Here is a 21,763-nt window from a genome sequence, read left to right as displayed (position 1 = left end):
GCCAAAAAGTGCAGGAACAAAGGTAAATAGAGACTACGTATCTCAAACAATTCTTTTTTTGCTATTAATCCCTCTTACTGTTTTCACATGATATTCGGCAATTAGACATGTAGTGTCTCTAGCCAGTAACCACCACATTAATATTTCTCTTCATATTTTTCACATGAAGAGCACCAGCAGCACTGTTCTACACTGCTTCCATGACAGCACAGGACTTGGTGAAAGTATCAGTACAGCTGTAGATGTCAGGCCAGCAAATGCCAGGAATTTCTCATTTATTGTCAAATTTGAAAATTCCATGGTATTTCTTTTCTAAACCACTAATGTGGCTTGAGCTCTGGTGGTATCTGATGGAGGTTGTTTTGTGATCGTTTCTTAAAAGGCTTTTACGCAACCTGCTATGCCATCCTGACAATCAGTGATGAGAAACAGCTTTTCCTTTAGATTTATAAATATTAACATAAACAGTTTGGAAGATGGTTTAAAGGGCTTCATCATGCCAGCATAAAAAAAGAAGCTTTCTTTCCTTTGAAATTACAACGGACAATCACATCTGTAGAGGTTTGAGACTTAGGGGAAAAAAAAGGAAACTTGACTGCTTAATTAAGGTGGAAGTCAAATGCTACCGTGGGGAGCAATTTAGGAAGACTTAAACAGAGAACACATCCTGAACATACTCTGCCATCAGCCAGAAGGATTAATGCTGATAAACTGGCACTGAAACTCTTTCCTGAGAGTGGAGAGTGGGCTGAGGCTCTTAACACCTTACACCATCGCACTGTGATTACACTACACAGCGATAAGCACATAGGTAAATAGATATGCACATGTTCCCTCCTGGAGGTGAAACTGAAATTCTTCCACACATTCCTCAACCCCATGTTTTTAAAAGACTGATAAGTGGTTGCTGCTGCTATAGGCTATCCACTCTGGGCTACAACTATGGCTGAACTGGGAGTAATGAATTTGCCGTAACTCATTTGGGAAAAAGAATTAGATGAGAGGCCATCCCTTGCAGACACTGGCAAGATTTTACCACCAGATCAGGAAACATCTTAACATTTAAGATATATCTGCAGATGGCTCACATACATATAAAATAAAATGCATTAGACAAAGGAAACCCGCCAGGTTCGTGGTGGTTCTGGGCAGAGCCCGGCAGGACGCCCCAGCTAGTCAGAGGCTGCCTCCACTGAGCAGGCACAGCAGAAGGAGGTAGCTCTTTAGCACAGTGACAGGGTGTGGGCCCAGGCCGAATGATGCCTCTCGCACCTTAAAACCATGCCCACCCTCAGCAGGTTTTTGGGAGAAAGAGCTCAGCATCACTTATGAACACCAGGACCAAAGAGGGATAAAATGAGATTTTGGGGATGCAATGGCAGAAGGAATATTTCTCTACTGTAAAATTTCTACCAAGGCAGGAAAGATGTATAGAAGGAAAACATGTATGGACGGATACCTGCTAAGCATCCCAGGGCTGGACTGTAATTTTAGGGGAGGTCATGCTGTGAGGCTCACAGCGAGCCAGGGGTTGCCAGCTGCAGAGGCCTGCAGGGCAGCACGGCAGTGAAGACACAGTCCAGCCAATGAGGAAGCTGAACTGGAAGAGAAACTCCAGCTACGAGGTGCCATTTCTCAAGCAAGCAGCTGAAATGGTGAACTGAAACAGAGCTGGTCACAATGAAGTTTTATACACTCATGTACGCAGTCCATCTCTCACGGCTATAGTGCCCCTCCGCACAGTGCCAAGCTAAAAAATCCCCTCTGATCTCAGGTAATGCAAGCTATGAATGCCCACTGAGTGAATGCATGTGTGAATTACCATTTGGAAATAGGACTATTGTTTTAAGTTCTGTTTTGCTTAATTATTCATTATTTACCACTTAAATTATGCATGAAAAACCTCAAGTACTTTTGATTTTTCTTTAGGCATTGTAGACTCTAAGGCATGGTAAGAAGGTTATATAGGGAGGAGTCTCCTTCTTCCATTAGTCGTAAGAGAAACAAAAATTACAATTCAGCACATTATTTTCTGCCTCTTTAGACAATGATTTAAAGTCAATTGAGTACAATTACTTCTTACCTAGCATATTTACTGCCGCATAAAACCTTCTTATATGACAAAGAAAAGGTGCCTAGGCACTTTTCTCAGCAACAGTATTGCTAAACATTTTTGATGAGCCTTTTTAAAAAACATATTTTACCTTTCAGTTGCTCACAAATTAGTTTGGCAGTGATTTGGGAAAGCACTTAATGCGTCCCAGTGTGCTTCCTTGAACAAGGAGAAACTTTGCTTAAGTGCTTTTCTGAACAGAATCTTGTTTTGTTTATCGGTCCATTTATCTGAATTTAAAGTATAGATTATTTTGATACTTCAAAACATTTTGAAGCAAAGCCACACAAGAGCAGCAGATGCCTTACTCCCCTCATCTCTCTATCTGCAACATCCAAGCTTCTTAACACATCCCTACCCTATCCTTCTTTGCCATGCGTCCTGGACAAGACAGAGCATGTGCTGTGGTCATACAAGAATTATGTGCACTCCTTTCAACTGGTTGGCCAACGTACAGGTTAACTGGTCAGTCAGCTGTGGTCTCTAGTCCAGTAAGCAAGCCTAGTACACTGGAATCCTGCTTCTCAGCTTCCAGACTCAAGCAGCTTGGTGACTGTAAGCGGTCTCACGGCCATTCTTCACATACCTGCTGTGAGGATGTGGTATCGCTGAAGCCTTACCCTCCGTTATCAAACTGCTGCTGGCTAATGGGTTCGCTGTTCTTTCGAGTGCCTGACAGACAATGTGTCTGCATGAAACCCAGGGGGAAAAATATATGGATATCACATTTATAAATATTTGTAAGAAACTAACTAAAAAAGTCAAGAATACTGCAAATGGGTTTTATATTACTTAGCCAAATAAATGCTTGTAAGTCTTCTTCAGTGTTGGTCCAGATCAGGTAACGTTTTAGTCATCAAATCATAAGCTGGTTTGCAGGATGTATACAGTTTGCAAGGCCTTCTCCAAATAAATATTGCTTTCCCTTAGGTTGATTCCTGTCATTGTTAGAACTGAGAAGTGTACTTATTCTTTTTGATGCTGGTGGTTGCTTGTGGAGGTGGTTAAGATTTTAACGTTAATGTGATAGAATTCCTGCATGAAGATGAGGATTAATCACTTCGAATTATTTCACTTCTATTAACCCATTTTGTCTTTGACATTCTCAGAGTCCTCTGCTCACTAACTGGAGTAGAATACAATTCCTCAGTTTCTATGGATGCTCATGGTACATGACATGAACTTAGCTAGCACAATACCAACAGTGATACTTTCCCCCCAAAAAAGGAAAGGAAAGGAAAGGAAAAACCCCTAAAGAACAAACTAATAATTTTGCATGCTTAAAGAAGAATCTCTTAATTCCAATAAACTACAAAAAGAAAGCGCAATTAGAGGGAAGTAAATCCAATATGCTTAAAAGAAAATTAAATGCTAGCTCCTTAGCTACCGTAAATTATTGTAGCTACCGTAAATTATTGTAGCTCACAGAATGGTCTTGTTTTACAGCAGCTAAAGATATTGTTCTATGTTCTTAACAATAACAATTGAAGAAGTCAATTTATGTAGCTATAAAGAAGTCTATCACTTCAATGCAATGCATATAGCATAAAAATTGTTAAAACATTATGCATGAGAAGATTACATATAAAAAGATTATATGAACATGGGATAAAATTTTTGTCAAACTATAATTTATTACATATATTTTATATTAGACATCCATCAAAAGGACAATTGTTTTAAAACAATGATATTTTAAGATTTTTTTCTGCTAATGCAATCCTTGTACACATCAAGATATCGATTTGTTGTCACTTCGTACTTATACTCTCATCTTGCATCTTTGGCTTATATGAACATGTGCATGATCCTGCAACAACGTGCAGTAAGGGCAGCCTGTTTCAGGGTAAGTAAGATTATAAGGACAGATTGCAACAGTTTACTTTTTGGTGGTACAGCTAGAAATATTTGCAACATAAAGGCAATTATGTAGTAAATTTGGTAAATATGGTAAAAGCTAAACTATAAATGGGTGGCAAATAGTTGGCTAACAATAAAACTAAAAAGGTCACTAACCCTTTTATCTGGAAACTTCAATGTGATTTACAACCATGAATAAAGTCTCTGCAATGTTCTGAAGCTTTAATTCTACAGCTTCCTTTTCTCAGGTCAGATTCCCTAGCTGACTCCATACTACCACTTTTTATTCATGACTAAGAGAAGATCACAAAAAATGTTTATTGTTGTCTCAATAATTTCCATCAACTAAACTCCATTATTTTCTTCCAAGACATACTTCCTGTGACATTATCTTTCGCTGTCTTTTAAATATACGGTAACCATTTTTATGATTTTATACAACTATACTGTTTCTAAGCCTACAAAAACAGTTTTATCTTTATAACTACATTTTATAGGTGCCTCCATCTCATTTATTACAGTTCTTCCTCCTGCAAAGCCGTCTTTTTATATCCAAGTGAACTGACCGATATTCTGGAAATCTGGCCTTAAACTGTCCGAAGCCTTTCCAACAGCGTTCTTAGTCATGTAAGAATTATTATAGGGAATGCAAGCAGCCTACACTCTAGAGTTTACCGCCAGTGTGCCACAAATTACCAAACCATTGGTCTTTTCCCCTCTTTTGAGTGAACTGCAGTGAAAATCTATATCCTTATACAGGGAACAGACAACAGCAAAAGATATATTATTTTTTAAAAGCCTACCACTTAACTACACTCCACAAGCTGTGTTCAGACAGCTGCTAGACAGTTTAAAAATAAACCGTATCTCTGGTGACCTCCACCTGTGCATGGCTGGTGACTTGCATTTAGTACCATGTATCAAAACACCTAAAAATAAGTATACACCACTTTTTTTCCTCTAATGAGAAAGGAAAAGAGAGACACAAGTTCACAACGTGATATATAACCTACAAGAGCTTAAGACAATTCTCAGTGCCAGGCATATATAATTAGGCATGTCATATAATTAGCTCTTCTGTTACTGCCATCACATGAAGAGTGAGTGAGTAGTTTTGCTGCTTTTCCTGATCCACTTACATGAATATTATTAGTATTGTCATTATCATCATCACTATCACAGCAAGCTGTTAATTTTTGTATGCCCAAAGGCAAACAAGTCATTACTTACTCATCAAGAAAACTACCTACCCCAGATACACAAGTAAGCAGATTTTTGCTAGGCTGATCACTGGAAGAACCCAGCGCCTTCCTACAATTGGAATATAATGGGATCATCAACATTAGCACTTATTGCTAAGTACATTTATATTACCAAAGCTCTGCTGCTCGAAACTCCAGTTTTGCTAGTTTAGTTCCTGTTCTACATCAAACAGTTCAGCTACACCTACAATGTCACTGCACAGTAGGTGAAAACATTTCTGGAACAAATGTCAGCAAGGGATAATTGTGAAATAACCCTGTGATCTACAGTAACGCAAGCGAGAAGACAGCACTACTATAGATTGCTTTGGCACTGCCCTGAACATGAAGTTGGCTATTGAAATGGCGGGGGAGAGGCCCGGGGCGGGGGGGGGGGGGGGGGCTCAAAAACAATAGTGCACAGTGGACAGCTAAAAGAATTAAAAATTATTAGGATACCTCACTGAAGGAAGTGGCTCATAGAGATGTTGAAATATCTTATAGTAAAGCATGCTGTATGTAGGGCTACCAAACATGGATACTAAAGAAAATAGGTCTGCTTTCACTTCACCTCTGAACTGTGAAATTGATGGATAAATAGTGCGATGTTTCAAAACTGAAATCCTACGGAAAAACTTGCAGAAGGACTGGACACAGACCCCAGTCCTGATGAACCACTGATACAGGCACTCTCAGGTAGTTAAAGCATATACTTAATTTTAAACAAAGATTTTTTTTTGTGCCCTGTGTAATGGGGGTCTTGGGCCACTGACAAAAGCTTTTAGTGCCCTCTGTCAGCAGAAGTTGAAAGTCCTCACCAAGAGCACCTGTAACAACCGGCACTACACACTTAGTTGCTGACCCAGACTCCCAATAAATAAATGATAAGCCTCATATATGCACGGACCATAGGGGCACAGGAAGAGATGTACAGTAACAGAACTTACCATCTTGGTCGGTGGTAACTGTGATAGCTGTGAACTGCTTTGGCGAGAAACTCAACTCAGAGACGCCATTCATGGCTTCTATTTCGAAGGTGTAGTTCACGTGTGACACAAAGTCGAGCACAGTCACAGAGGAGTTGATCAGACCTGTGTGCCGGGGGATGAAACGGATACCTCCACCACATATCTCGCACTGGCTGGTGTCTGACCCACATTTCTTACAGATTACACTGTATGTGAGATCTTTCCTTCCCCCAGTATCACTAGGTGGGCTCCATTCCAACATGAGAGCTGTTTCATTAATATTAAAAATTACATTCCTCGGAGCAGAAGGTGGCCCTGCAGAAAAGGAAGGGAAAGTCTGTTAAGCCACAGTTGTCTGTATGCCACAGAATACCAAAAAAACAATCTTAAGGCAATTATTTGCAAAACAGAAGCTAAAAGAGTCATGTTTCAGTAACAAATTCAAGGGAAAAGTCCAGACTTACCTAAATTACCTAAATTAAAATCCTTGAAAATTATGCAGAGAGAATAAAGAGCAGCGATCATACAGAGCTGAAAAATCTAAACAAACCAGAAGCAACTCAGAAATAATTTAAGGTAACATAAACATGATCTGGGAAAGTCAAACCTAGATGTGATAACAAAAAAACTGTTCTAAATATCTACTCACCTCATGGGATACCGGAATAGAACTTAAAACCAGGAAATAAATTTTGCGGTTAATGTCTAGTAAGGCAGGCTTTGCTGATACTTCTAATCTTTAATGTTTCATAAGAGTTAAATTCACTACGTCAGTAAATAGATAACAGATAATAGAAAAAATAAAACTGTTTGCATTTATTCTGCAGTGCCAGATATTTTTATCTGTCCTTCACTGCTATGATCGCCCGGGATTTCTTTGCTGCTGTTCAGTAACAGAGAGCTGGCAATGGGCTAAGAGCATTAGGCACAAGAGACAGTTTACCAGTTTTTCTTTCCCGCGTGGCCACTCACAAGAGCATCAGTGTAAGAGTGAAGACATCACCCTTGCAAGCTAAAGATGTAAAAGGATGGAGGCAAAGCAGAAGAAAAAACAATTCTTAAAGACCGGGGGAAGCATACAAAGGTAGTAGCAGCAAATGGAGTATAGGAAGGCTCTTTGCAAGGGAAGAGGTGACAAAGCTCTGCACGTGCTTTTGGATTAAATGCAAGGGATCCATTTCGTTTGGATGCTACATCAGTCAAGAGATGTCCAACAAGTTTTAAGCCATTATACTGACTCACTGTGTAGGATCACACGTAAATCATCCGAGGCTTTATTTATCAGTTTCCACAGCCTGCTGGAAGAACTTTAGCACCTAATCATTTTCAGATGAGAATTAAGGGATGAAGGAAAGGCAGAAATTGTTAAAGGAAGTCTGCATAATCTTACCTCCATTTCTTCTTTTTAAACTTAAGATATTCAGCCAAGCACTTACAGACACAAGGTTTTCAAACATCATTTGTATACACAACAAAAAACACTCACAGAAATCCTGTAAGATATGGGGATTTGACAAGATGCAAGGCCTTATGCTGCAAGTTTTAAATACGTAAGATGATTGCAGTAAACTTCAACTAGCAATCTGTTATTTTTTTTTTCTCAAGAGTTGACAGATCATCATATTCCCAGCGCTCAACATAAAGTCACAGTGCACTTAGATTGTTTAGTGAATGGTTAGCAGAGTTTTGAAAAGTTTAATCTTGCCTTACAGGTTTTCATGATTTATACAACCTGGCAGCGAGTCTTAACTATGAAGTTCTGATTGAGATACTGTTTAAACTTTCAGTGAGACTTTGAGTGAACATTTTATTGCCTTAGGGACTCTAAAGCAGATTGAAAGACTATACGAAACATTTGCAAATGGCCTCAGGTAATTCTTAATAGGATATATTTCATCTAATAGATTGATTGGCACACCAAGTCCATTCTGAGAGAGTCAGATAAATCAAATATCATACTCTCCTTAATAAAAACTGTAATCAGAGAAGAATCAAACATAAAAAAAAAAGACAACCGATCAGCACCTTTGCAAGTTCCAGTTCAACAATTTGTAGCATGAGGCCAAGACCTTGTGCCCAAAGGAACGTCAGATTAATCAGAACTTCACCTTAGGAAGGAAAACGGCATGATTACTATATCAGAGCTCCTTCTAACGCTTGACACATACATCGGGATCTCATATCTCAGCAAAAAAGGAAGTGTTATAACTACTTTTCACTATTCAATCAATTCCATTATTTTTTTCCCTTAGGAAATGCACGTACCACAGCTCTGGTGCTCTGACTAGATTTTTAAACTTTAAGCTATTTGACAGTACAAAAAAAGTAATTTAGAAAAGCAAGCCTGTGAATAGTTTTGAAATGTGCTCCTGCAACTGAAATAATTCTGTTTATTCAAGTTTTTGTTTCTTAAAGATGATCCTAAATACTGAAACAGAATATACCTTACCGGGAAACATTACCGTATCATTTATTTAACTGCTAAAGTATATAATGCTAAAGATTTATATAGCCATCCCTTTATACAGCAGCAAGAATTAATATTAGCTGTAATGAAGGAAAGGGGCAACAACAATCACAGAAAAAAGTCATTATTCACCAGAAGCCATAATTTTAGAAGGATCTTACGTGTTTACTTACATGGCATAAATGTGGGCATAAAAGCTGGAAAGCCTCTATGGAGGTGGTGGGGGGGGTAATGTGAACTAATAAATTTTAAGGTTTTGTGTGAGTTGTAGTTGAACATTGAAGTTGCTTTTTCTTTCTGGTATTTACTTTCAACTTTAACCAATTGAGACCATGGTTTTATTAGAATGACTTTTTTGCCTTAAGGTAAGCTATTGATGAGTAAGCTACTAGATTTTGAGCGCTTGCTGATTAAAATACTTGGAGGTGTGTCTTTGCATTTTTAGTGAACAAGAAGTTTTAAAATATTTTGAATGTATTAGTATATTTATCTGTACAGAGTTCATGGTTAGCAGCCAAAGAGCCCCCGAAAACAAAGACCATCCACTATTCAAAGTGTCAAGGAATCATTTGGCTGAAAAGTACTGTGGCTCATCTGTATTAAAGATCAGCATTTCTGGATCCTGGCAGAAGAGATTTATTTTTGTATTTTGCAGTTTTTATAGACAGAGAGAATACTTTGAATATTTCTTTCCTGGCCTTTGACTGTGACCTTGTGATAATGATGCATTTGAAATATTTTAATATGGAAGTATTCATAAATGCAATTTGTTAACAAAGGCTAATTATATAATACATAGTTTTCCCATGGAACACAGACACATGATACAGCCTTGAGGATGCTGATGTGGTCCAAGAGCACCTAGTACTGTAGAGTGTCTCAGTTTTTTGATGTGCAGTCAAAGCAGAATTAAAAATTTCTTAACTCCCCACAAAATTATTAGGAATCTGGAGTTTCAGTTACCTTGAAAAAACATTCCCTTGGCATCCTTAGATGGGAATAAGCTAATACTAACATAGGTTCTTTAAGCTTCAGTTCTTAATATTTATGTGCAGATGAGAGGAATAATTATGTTTCTCCGAAAAACATGCTGTGAGAATTAAATAATGACTAGTCTTAACAAATTCCCACTGTAAAAAACAATGAGGAGTTTTAGGAATATTGAGGATGAGCCTTAATCATGCTTACCTATGTGCCTAACTTTAAGCAGATCAGTAATTCCCTTGAAATAATTGGTAATACTCATGCACTTAAAACTAAGCATGTGTGTAATTGCTCATAGCATTGAAGCCAGTGTTTTAAAACTGGCTTAAATTTAATCCTACGTAAGCTATAGATATTATGACAATAGGTCATCATAGCTCAATTTCTGTATGTTACTTCATCACCTTTAGCAGGCCAAAGGACAGGAATTACTGTGAATACAAGTAATAAAGAGCTTTTTCTTTCCCTGGCTTTGTCTATTTTAATTTAATACCAGATTTTTGTAGTTCTATATAGATGGCATCAATAGAAGAATCAATATGGTAGACAAAATAATCTATTTTTTTAATTGGCTTATACTAGGGAGTGAAGGATGTTGTATTTATGATTTGGGACTTCATTCGCAGTTATAAGAGGAAACATGAATTATTGTACATTCAGATTTCTATGAGCAGGGAGAACGTTATCAATTATGTTAGGGGTGTCTGAAAGAATATAACTGTCCGCGTGCAAATACCGAAAAAAAATCTGAGACACCCTTCATACTCAAGGCCCCTCATGCCAATTTGCATGACGATTAAATAGCTTTCTAATTGCTCTTAAATTATGCCAGTTAAACTGTGATTTCATGCAAATATTAAGCTGTAATGACATGCAGTGAATCATTTACTAAGATTTAGAACTTGGAACAAAGAGAGACAATTAATTCTAATCCTCACATTCAGCTAAATTATGTGTCACTGGGCTTTTATGAATGTGGCCTGATTGCTTTGTTATCATTTATGAATTACACAAAGATTATTTGACACATGGAGAAAACTTGGCAGCGATAACCCTTCTGCAGACATCTGTGTGCACAGCTCTCAGGGATTTCCTTCTGTTGATTTTTAAGGAAAATAAGTATATTGGTGAAAATGATGGATCCTTTCCTCACAGCAAAATTCATAACTTTGGACTTCATGCAATAGAATACAACACAGTTCAGATGGATGAGCACTAAAAAAACACAGCTCTTCCACTTCTCAGAGAAAACACAGTCCGAGCGTGAACAATGTCTTTTGCTTCATTTAAGGATTATAATTAAACAAGCATTTCTGCACTTTCTGTGGAGTAGATGTCTTATGGAGAAGCATTGCTCATGCCAAGAGCAACAGAGCTGAGTTGATGCCTCACGTGGTGTTTCGCATGCCATCTTGCTTTGTGTGTCCTCTCCCTCCAGGAAGGTGAAGTACATTTTACCCTTTGTGGAAGAGGGGAGGAGCAAAACAAACACTGCCAAAGTCTAGTGAGGAAAATGCCTCATTTAAAATACTGCTGTGTGATGACTGCCTGGAAATCATTTCGTTGCTTTTTAAGAGAGATTCACCGGCTACAAACCATTGGACCTTAAAAGTGTGTGACATTTGCCTACTAAATTCAGAATGGAAGGTCAGAAGTTAACCATCATGTCTGAGAACACCCAGAATCAGCATCTAGGTACGTCCCTTGAGTTCCTAATGGCTTTTTTGTATACATACATACGTATGGTAGATACATACTACTGGTACCTACATATGTAGTGCAGATAAGTAATATGTCATTTGATGTGGAATGCCGTATTATATTTTTTCCTTTTTGGAATCACTTATTCTTTTTTCTACTAGGCACGCATGAAGAATTTTCTCATGATGGGAGCCAGAGACTGTGAAACAATACTCCAAGTCTGAGCATAATGATAAAATGCAAGTAAATACAAATATAAACAACAATAGGTGCAGCAGCGTTAAAGGCTTCGAGAATGTTGCTTGATTGTACTGCTGAAAGACAGTGGTGGCTCCCTGTGTAGTTCTTAAAAAGTTCGTGGCAGAGGTTCTTGAACATTAAGTTTGTTGGGTTCAAAATTATTTAAGCATAACATGAAAAGAGATGCGTTCAGACTCAGACACACAATATAAGCCTGCCTGCCTTTGACCTTGAAAAGATGGCTCAGTTTATCCAATTACATTATAGTGGGAAATGTTAAGAGTTTATGTACAGAATAATCAGACAGGGGATTAGATATGCTGCTATTTGTTGCTCACTGTGCGTTCAGAGAGCTCACGGATAGAGCACTTGCGTATGGCAAAGAAATACAATAAGCCAAAAGAGTAGCAGCAAGAGATTGATAACAAGTGCCAGTCAAATGGAAGAAGACTAGGAGAAGGAGATTAACAACAGACCCTAATGTAATTTTCTTTCCTCTTATTAAACTCAGCATTTTATTATGTTCTTCTACAAAGTGCCCACTTTTCTCTTATATAGTCACATGAAGTAAAAATGGGAACTGAACAACTTTTGAAAAGCATATAGTATGCACTTTCACAGAATTAATGAACTTAGAATTTGGAGCTCGGCTTGAAAAAAATGGATGGTCGAAGCTAAACTTTTAAATCCACAGTCTCCTAAATCAAGGTCCATATTTTCCCTAATGTTGCCCCATGCACATTTTCCAGTAACGGGGAAAAATTCTGGAGTGGAGAATATTTTCTATTCACGTATAAGAATGAAAAGAGAAGAAAAATAACATATCCACCTATCTTCGGCACAGTGCTTTGCAGGACTTGGGGAAGCAAACAAAATGGATATGAAAACAGCTGGCTCAAAATGGTAGCATATGAAGGGGTTTGTAGAGGGAATCCACTATTCATTCTTTGTTTGATTCAGAAACAACTCCCATTTAAGAAGTCACATGAAAATGTTCTAATCTCTTATTTCACATCTCACACTCCAGGATATGAATTTGCAAACAGTCATCAAAGATGCAGAACTGCCCCCAAAGTGGTTATGTAGATAAGGCCTCTTTCAACTGCACAGCTTTGTCTCTTTATTAGTCAAATCTGCTCATTTTTGTTCTGACTTTTGAACTGCTCTTATTACAATAAAGCACGACAGTTTGGAGGGAACAAGCTAAATTCTACTCTGTCTCATACACCACCAGTCCCACTGTTTATTAAATTTAAATTAGCCACATCTGCACAGACCCATCACAGGCAGAGAGGTTGTATTTATGACAGAAACATAATTTTAATAACTGAAAGCATAATTTCAAAGCATTGGGGCTAAATATACCACTTAGGGGATAATTTGGCCTGCAGACTCTTCATTACTGATGATGTGCAAGAAGATAAGAACACAGTCTGCCTGTCAGTCTCAGCATCGTTTGCAGAGCTGACAATTAGCGAAATAATCATCATTGTAGGTATAAGATGAATGCATCTGTCACTAAAGTCAATGAAGCACTGATACTTTGCTATCTAGGCTGAATGAGAGGCAACGCGTGATTGATAGCATTGCACCAAGAGCAAGGCAGAAACTGGAACGTGGATCACTGCCTCCTCGGGAAAGATAGGGCTCTAGTACCCCTGTTGTGGCTGATTTCTTGCCCATCGCCTTTCACTTTGTTGCTTTGGCTGCCACCCTTAGCGGGAAGGAACCTTAGCAAGTCTCCCCTTCTCCCTCTCTCTTTTGAGAGCTCATATCCCTCTTTTGCTGGGAAAGAGGAAGCAGCACAGGGGTGTTGTAAGTACATGCTCCTTGGTGCCACAGGACTCGCATGCTCCTCCCTACCTTATCAATACGGATGGGTAGCTGGGCTTCAAGTTGAGCGCTGAAAGATAATTATGGAATCACCATGCCATCTATGAGTCATTTTTCAGAAAATAACTGTCTTTTGGAGATGAAAAGCAATGAATGGTAAAAAATATGGAACCACATCGATATAATGCATCGATGAAACCGTCCTAAGCAAGAAACTGTCAAGAGCGCCTGGGAAGTGTGTTAGTGCTGTGTGTAAGTGTTAACGCCTCATGCTTAGGGCGCTCATTTGAGTGGAATTATTTGTAATGACCATTTTACTTCAGAAAGCCTAGAAAAACATTGTTTCTCCTATTTTGTGTGAAAAGATAGGCTTACGTGCCCTGCTCCAGAGAGAGCTGACAGCAAAAAGTGTCAGATGGGTTGGAGTACCTTTCTGAACCCTACACGCCGTATGTAGCTGGAGGTTAGGACTTAACCTTCCCCTTTGAAAGCCCTACGGCTAGAGTAAACAACTAACTTTCTGCTAAAGCTCCTTGCACCTGGGAATGCCTCACTCCCATTCAGTGCACAGGAAATGTCTAGATAATTACCTCAAGATTACAGAAAGCCTATAACTACATCCATCGGCTCCAAATGACCTGCCCACTACAGCGCCACAGAGAGAGACCGGCATGAACACAGGAAGCAGTTCAGTTCTACTAATGCGGTTTTATCTTTTGCTAGAGTCAGCTCGGTTATTTCTACGTGATGCTGCCTTATCCAGAGTAGACACATCAAAATTTTGACTGTGCATTGCTGGTCATTGCAACTGTACCTTGCTTTAGTGGTTTTAGCTCTTAAGCTTTTCGTACATTCAGCATGTTAAAATGTTTCATGCATTTCACCTGTTGATTATTTTAGAATTACCTTAACAAGAGGACTGTGGCACAAAATTAATTTGAATCAAATCCTCCACTACAAGAGCTAACACAATGCTACTCAAGAAACCAGGTATCTTATAAAATTTTGCAAATGGGTTTTAATTGTCCTTTTCATATAATAATACTGTATATCTAAATACAGCATTTCATCCAAGGATCCTTAGTTTCCAGGTTTTAGATTACACAAATAGGTTGCTTTATGATCAAAAAGTGAATCCCAGTGACCAATGAACCACATATGAAAAAACTAGGAGAAATATTTTATTAACTGAAAACAAAATTTATGTTTTTACAATATTTCTAGACATGAGCAAATCGATCAAGTAATAAAAATCTCTCTTCTCAGTCAGAATTTGTTCTCCTAGCTTGCTGGCATCGGTTTTGTCTTAAAGCCAGTTTAGATTAGTCAAATATAGCAAACCATTATCTTTTCAAAATTACGAAAAATCTAAATAATTTTTATTATCACAGCTGTATGAGAGGGAGTAACTCTCTTTTGAAAGAAGAGGATATGCTAGAGGGTTTAAATATATCTTCTTTCTAATTGGATATATCTTTCCATTTCTTTCTTTTTATGATTCTGTTGTCTGTCTTAGAGAACTACGCTTTTATTCCAGTGTGTTGTATGGTATTTGTCCTACAGTTACAATTTTCATTTAAATCTAGGGACATAGGAGTGTATATCATATCATTTTTTTTCTTTGTATGCCTCCTCAGTGTTTTCAAGTTTTTTGTACAAACATATTCTTACGTATTTAAAATATATACTCATAATTAAAAATTTATCTACGTGACAACGATTGCATATGCTGTATTACTGCTCAGAAATACAATGTAAAAAGTCATTAAGGAAAGAAACACTTTGGTATTTTCAGGGGTAGCAGAACTAAATATAAACGTGTTGTCTGAATTTTGAGTTGAAAAAAATCTCTTTTGGTTTTTAACAGGATCCCTCATAAAATGCACAAACTCATGTAACTTTTTTAATACACAAGTGAATAAACAAGGCACAGAAGAAAGCAACTGCAGACAATATACTGATTGGACTTACGGGTACATGCCATAGTTGGTGGGTCTTTCTCGGCTCGGAAGTACCCTTTCTCACACTGGCAGACAGACGTTGCTTCTACGTGGGTCAGGCTGTGGGGAGGGCACTTCGAACACTTCACATTCCCTGCAAATGCCTTATAAAATCCAGGCCTGCAAGCTGCAAAACAAGAAAACGATGTGTCATTAATAGCAGCAAATCCTGATTTTAAGTAAAATCTGTTCCATGTATTTATAATGCGTCCTCTTTCCTTTCCAGCCTAGATACATGTGGTATTCCAACCATATAATTCCACATAACTTGTATTTTGGCCTATGGGCTTACAAAAAAATTTTCCCTTCTTGGTACCTGCAGTGGGAAACCACTGTAAGAGACAAGCTTGCTGATTTACAGACAGCCCTCACTGCTTCCTGAAACTGTTATCTAGAAAACTTCACTAATACCACTAAACACAAACACATTGTGTATGTATGTTTTATGCTGGTTCCATCTGTCAATAAGGCAAAAGGGTGAGATAATTTATTATCTGTCGAAATTATTTACAGGGCCTCCATATTTGAGCAATGGAGACTTGCAATGTTAATGTGTTTACCTTCATAATACCTTGATGAGGACTGGGATGATGTTCTCCCTGTATGTCTTGGTGGGTTTGACCCGCCCACGGTCCCATGAGAAGCCTCTGACGGAAAGGTCACATCAGCTGGGTCCTCTGCACCCTGGCGGCATGAGAGGCTGAGAAGTGCTGGTATAACCAACCACCTTTGGAGTTGTAGGAAGGAGGTGTCCATATACTCCAGCATAAATACCCGCAAGCCTGAGGCTACTCTTATTTGTGCCAGGGAACAGCCTGGGTAGTAGCTGCCCAGGGGATGGAGGACGTTGAAATGGTCAGAGCCCCCCGTACCCCGGTTACTTGGAGCAGGAGTTCCTGTGGTTCTGGACCAGAGCGCAACCTTTACTGCCTTTCTGCTAGCCTACAAGGCAGAAACACTTCCTTAAAAAAAAATCTTACCATAAATCTGTCAGGTTTGCGTTATGAAATATCATTTTAAAACCGTCTTCACACTTCATCACACATGTTTAGACACAAATTTCTTCCTTTCTCCTGCCAGCTACCACATTTACACATGCCAATATGTATACCTTTACTTTCTCTCATTCTTTGCAGTTACTATCTTATGACTTCTCAATCAGAAAACAGAACTGAAACAAACGACAGAGCAGCTAAAACATGTATAGGCTGTACAGACTCATATTCCTTCTGACTCCTCCAGCAGTATGACGGGAGCCATTGCTATAAATATCATTTTCAAGATCCTTGTACCGTTTCTGATTTTGACATATTCAAGCTATCTTATTTATATTGTTACAGGAACTAAGCCGTATTTCCTTCTCTTACCACAGGACAAAATAACACTATTAAAATGAGATCTTCTATAAATAAGGCTACCAAAGAGTATGCATTTTACAGACTCACTGTCAGCTCGTATTAAGTGACTTACTTATTAAAATGTATTAACTTATAGATAACATATCTACAGATCAATTCTGCTTCTGATTCCAAAGGACTTGATACAAAGGCAGTTTCATTAGTAGCTGAGGGTAGAGTGAGAAGATGGGACTGGTAGAGATAGCAGTTAATTACCTATTGGAATTCAGGAGCCAATTTTTCAAATGTAATTTTAAGAGCTTAACTTTGACCCCACATTTGCAGCAGTTCTCCCAGTGTGCTTTTCTGACTTGCTGAACAGATAGTAGGGAGGAATCCTGCCCTGCTGTCACTGAAGTAAAAATGTAAGTATTTCTGGTGTTAGAGATGAGAGAGGTGGGAACAGCAGGGGTTTTCCATTAAAGGAACTACCGGTGGGATACAACTGTGATTATAGTCAGTGGTAATTTTCCACTGATTGGAATGACAGAAGGTTTGGTTCAAGGAAGAGGGCAGTGCTGGAGATACAGACCATAGGCACTGACTCCTCTGAGCTCTGCTGGAAGGAAGGAAGGAAGAGAGGAGGCAAGGGGAAACAGGGGAAGAGCTTTACACATGCCTGCTCCTCTCTTCCTTTCTCATGCCCGAATCCTGCCATGGCTAATCTAAGGATGAATATTAAATACTTGCTTTTTAATTGCTGTCTTTCATACATACGGTGCTATAGAAAGACGTTTGTGATTAAAGAACTGGCAATTCCAATTCACATTTTTAGTCAAAGCAAAATAAATGCTTTTTAAAATCCTCATTGCTCCCAAAATTCCTGTCTGTTAGTTCTCAGATCACTCTTTCTTCTCTTCTGCCACCCAAATGACAAACTACTTGGGATCAAAAGAAACAGAGCACTCACTTTCTAGAGAAATATTTTGCTCACATTTCAAGCAGTTCATTATTTTAAAACAATAATGAAGGAGAAGCTGAAACGAAGATTTATTTCCAATTCTAAAAGTTAATATTTTAGGTTGAAATAATATTTTTGAATTTATTTTAAGCACTTAGGTTTTGGTTTTGATGTGGTATGTCTTTTAAAAGAAAGCACCTATGTGCTCCAATGAAAAAGGTAAAAAAAAAAAAAGAAAAGTGAATAAGGGATCATTTTAGTTCATTTGAAGCCAAATCAAATACCTTTATTCAATAAGGCAGGTATGTACCCCATATGCTAAGGCAGAAGAAGATAGCAGGGAAGCTGTTAATTTTACAAAACTATTGGCAACCCCCATGGCCAAATGTAAAATGAGACAATCATGGTTACTGTGTACTTTAAAATAAAAACTACTCCTTAATAGACAAAATAAGACAACACAAGCTGAGTAACCCCAAATGATCCCACGTTTTGAACCACTCAGCTCTGTAGAATGCTGATTGCCAACATTCAAGGTGAAAGAAAATAAACTGTTAGTCTATAAAAATCAACAAATACCCAACATAAATCTAAAACAGCATTTCAGCTGCTGTACCTAAGTTTAGATGCTACTAACAAATACTATACTTTAATGACAGAATTTCAACTTTAACAGAAACACTTGCTAAGGTTTAACATTTTCCACAGAAAATTTGCGAACATTAGATTTACTACTCAGGTTTTTTAAAGCTCATTAAGCAAATACTCCAAGTGCTATGATTTAGAAGATGTGTAAGCAGTCTTGGAGATTTGAAGGGTGCTTGTTTAACATATTCCAAGAAAGACAACAAAGAAATATGTGAACAAGATTATTTCAGAGAAAACAATAAAGGTGTAAAGGCACGTGAAAATTTGTCACATACTTATATTGGATTAGAAGTTAAGTATGCACGCTCAATATTGACTGTTATACTCCAACCTAAATCCCTAAAAACTTCCTCTTGAACATGAAAAACACATAACACCATGTTTTCAGGGCTGTGATTTCTTCCATCTTGTGATGAATTAGACCTTGACAGAGTATGTTCTCTGTCATGCTCATTTAGACCTTGACAGGTACCAGCACAGCTAGAAGAACAGGCTCAAGACCTTCTCCAGCAAAACCATCACTGAAAATAATTAGCCAAAGGTGCCTACCCCTCCCCTTCTGGCTTTTTGATATCATTATGTCAACAACATGATGGGACTGAGCCTATGACTACAGTGGCACAAGCTGAGTACAGCTTTATCCTGCTCATGGTCCACAACAGAACAATATCTATTATGAAGAAAAGAACAAGAAGAATCTCTCCATTTGGCATATCTTCACGAGATTGGCCTTAGGTGTCTTCACGGAGCTTAAGGCTACACAAGATCACTGTCAAGCACAGTTCATACGAGCTCCTATTAAAATTTAAAGGAAAATTGCATAAAAGCATCAATTATATGCATTCCACTGTAATTTCAAATCTGTGCAATAATTTTTTGTAAAACTGCAGTTTGTAAATGTTCTGGTATGAGACTGCAAATGGCATTACTGCATGTAAATCACTATGCAGGACTTCAGGTTGTCATACCCAATCATCCACCAGCACTAGATGTTGCATTCAATTGTTAGAGACATAAAATCACATGCTATCAAAAATAAGGATTAGGATATGACTCTGCAAAGGGGTGAATCAACAGGCTTACTCATATGCTTAATCTTAGCCAAGTTCCTTAATGAATCAGAATCTTATATTTTGCCTGAATTTGTATTATTTCTACTGTTTGTTCCCCTGTGGGTATTCCAGCCACACAGAACTACTTAGTGCACAAGCTGCCTGATGGCAAAATCAGAAATTTGGAAACTTTTAATCATAAATCAGGTGCGATTTTGTGTTTGGAAAATGAAAAAAAGACATGTGTCCTCTGCAAAATCACCTCCCACGTAAAATACAAGTTAGAAGTCTGTTTCAAATGTTTATATATGGAAAAAGTGTCACTTTGTATGGGTTGATAAATCAGTGTTTTCAAAGTGTTTCTCATTAAAACCTTTTCTGGATTCAGCTAATAATTATTGCATCATTCATTTTCACAAGCTGTTTCTGCATACATTAGTGTAAACTAAAACTTAGCTGTCTGAAAAACCTTCTTATGTGATGACTATTCAAAAAAACCTAAGGTTTGTTTTTGTCTTTGTTAACACACAGCCTTTTTTCTAACTTCTAAATCACTGGTAGACATCTTATTTTCCCTAACTTTAGATAACAGAATTGACTTTGTGAGTTACTAATTGCATGAACTGTATGAGATTTGACTTTCGTAAAGCCTGGGGGAAGATAATATATTGTCTTAATGGTTAAGTAATTAGCAGAGTATTTGAATGAACAATTCAAAGACACTAAAGTTTTCTCCTGTGAAATACCTGAGATTATGCAGAGAAGCACCGATAATTTAATTTGCTTCATAAATGATAACACATCGACAAACGCGTGCAACTGTAACTTTACCAGGATTTGACTGTAAAGTTTCAAAACTATAGAGACTGTGTAATTAATATCATTTTCCTTATTTAATACATAACTTTTAAGTTTTGTTTGTATTATACACAGCTGCCCATGTGAGCTGATCTCAAGCCGTGGCCCCGGTGCTGGGTCTCTGCTGGGGCTCCAGCCCTCACTGCAGCCTGCAGCCTGGCCATTGCGGGGCCATGCCTGACCCCAAGGACCCTCACCAACCCCCAAACCCAACCCATGGGCGCCTGCCTGGCCCAGCCCTGGCCCGGCCCAGCCTCGCGGCCATGTCTGACACCCGGGGCTGCCTCGGCCCCCTGGTGCCCTGCTCCCTTGCAGGGCAGGGACGGGCCCAGGCTGCCATGATACAATGCACGGATCACGTGATCCCTTACTAGAGGGGACGTTGCTTTTAAGAACCATTTGAATCACCCGCTCCAGTAAATAACGTCACAGGCCAATTACTACGAAATGCAATTGGGATTTCTCTTGCAGAAAAGTCCGTAGTGCTTGAGACTAAGATGCTTATTAAGTTCTTCTGAAGCCTCAGAACTATTCTGTATAAAAACGAAATCTGGTAAATGCAAACGTGATGGACATCTTAACAGTTGTAAACCTTTTTGCCTTAAGAAAGGGGCATTTTCACTGAGGTATGGGAGCATGTCACTGTGAAAAAATAAGATGGCTTCATGTGTTTTCACAACATCTGAATCAGTGACTATCAGATCAGTCGAAGTAAAGAGAGCCCAAACCCAAAAGAAACTTAGGTGCAACTTTTAGGTATATCTAACACCGGCTGCCCTGTGCGTGGGAAAACATTCCTCAGGAAAATAGGGTTTTTATAGCTGGCTGAGAACTCATGAATCAAATTAAAATAGAGAAGACAGTGTTGTCATTTACAACGATCGGCAGCTGCCAGTAGTTGCGGAAGAGGAGGTTTAATCTTTCTGGAACACATGATTTGCTATGCTTTACCACTTCATATATTTTTTTTAATCCCTTACTGAACCCACTAATGCACTATGATGAGACTGACATCTTTCATATTCGTTTTATTCTGTCAGTATATGAATACTCAGATTTTAAAGTCATCTCACCACTCTGACATCCTATCACTTTATAAAGAGAGCAATCTAGTAAGGCCTGTTCTATTCTACCACTGTGCAGAAACTGGGAACTATAATATTATATAAATTGATTTATATTACAGTAAAAAACTTGCATTACAGGAAAGAAGAGGAGAAAAGGATATTATGAAAGTGGCACACTACCTATAAAAGGCAGAATACGATCACAAAGCTGAGCTGACAAATGACAAAATTACAGCAAAAGAAACTATGATGACAATCTTCTCTAAATGTGAGTACTGGTTGATTATGTAATCTTATGTTTTTTTTCTTTTTTCCCCTATGATCCTTGTTTTATTCAGGTCGCAAATGGACTGTGAGAAACGAGAGCTGATGATACACTTTGGGTCATGTTTAAACAGATTGTGAGTCTATGCAGGAGAGGTTGCTAGAGACA

The 21,763-nt window shown here is 38.3% G+C and overlaps 1 protein-coding gene across 7 annotated transcripts in view; it reads right to left on the bottom strand.

The window, feature by feature from the left end:
* EPHA6 (EPH receptor A6) overlaps window positions 1-21,763 on the bottom strand; it is a 536,080-nt gene that overhangs the window by 248,607 nt on the left and 265,710 nt on the right. For all 7 annotated transcript variants that reach the window (XM_068909229.1, XM_068909219.1, XM_068909191.1 and 4 more), the window contains 2 exons: window positions 15,379-15,534; window positions 6,162-6,497 (listed from right to left, as the gene is read on the bottom strand). In XM_068909229.1, the coding sequence (XP_068765330.1) occupies window positions 6,162-6,497; window positions 15,379-15,534 (492 nt within the window). The remainder of the gene's footprint in view (window positions 1-6,161; window positions 6,498-15,378; window positions 15,535-21,763) is intronic.

The sequence above is a fragment of the Struthio camelus genome, chromosome 1 (genome assembly GCF_040807025.1).
Source record: "Struthio camelus isolate bStrCam1 chromosome 1, bStrCam1.hap1, whole genome shotgun sequence".
In the NCBI taxonomy this organism is placed as follows: Eukaryota; Metazoa; Chordata; class Aves; order Struthioniformes; family Struthionidae; genus Struthio; species Struthio camelus.
Note: the sequence above shows the minus strand (reverse complement) of the source record. Positions and strands in the feature narration are given on the sequence as shown.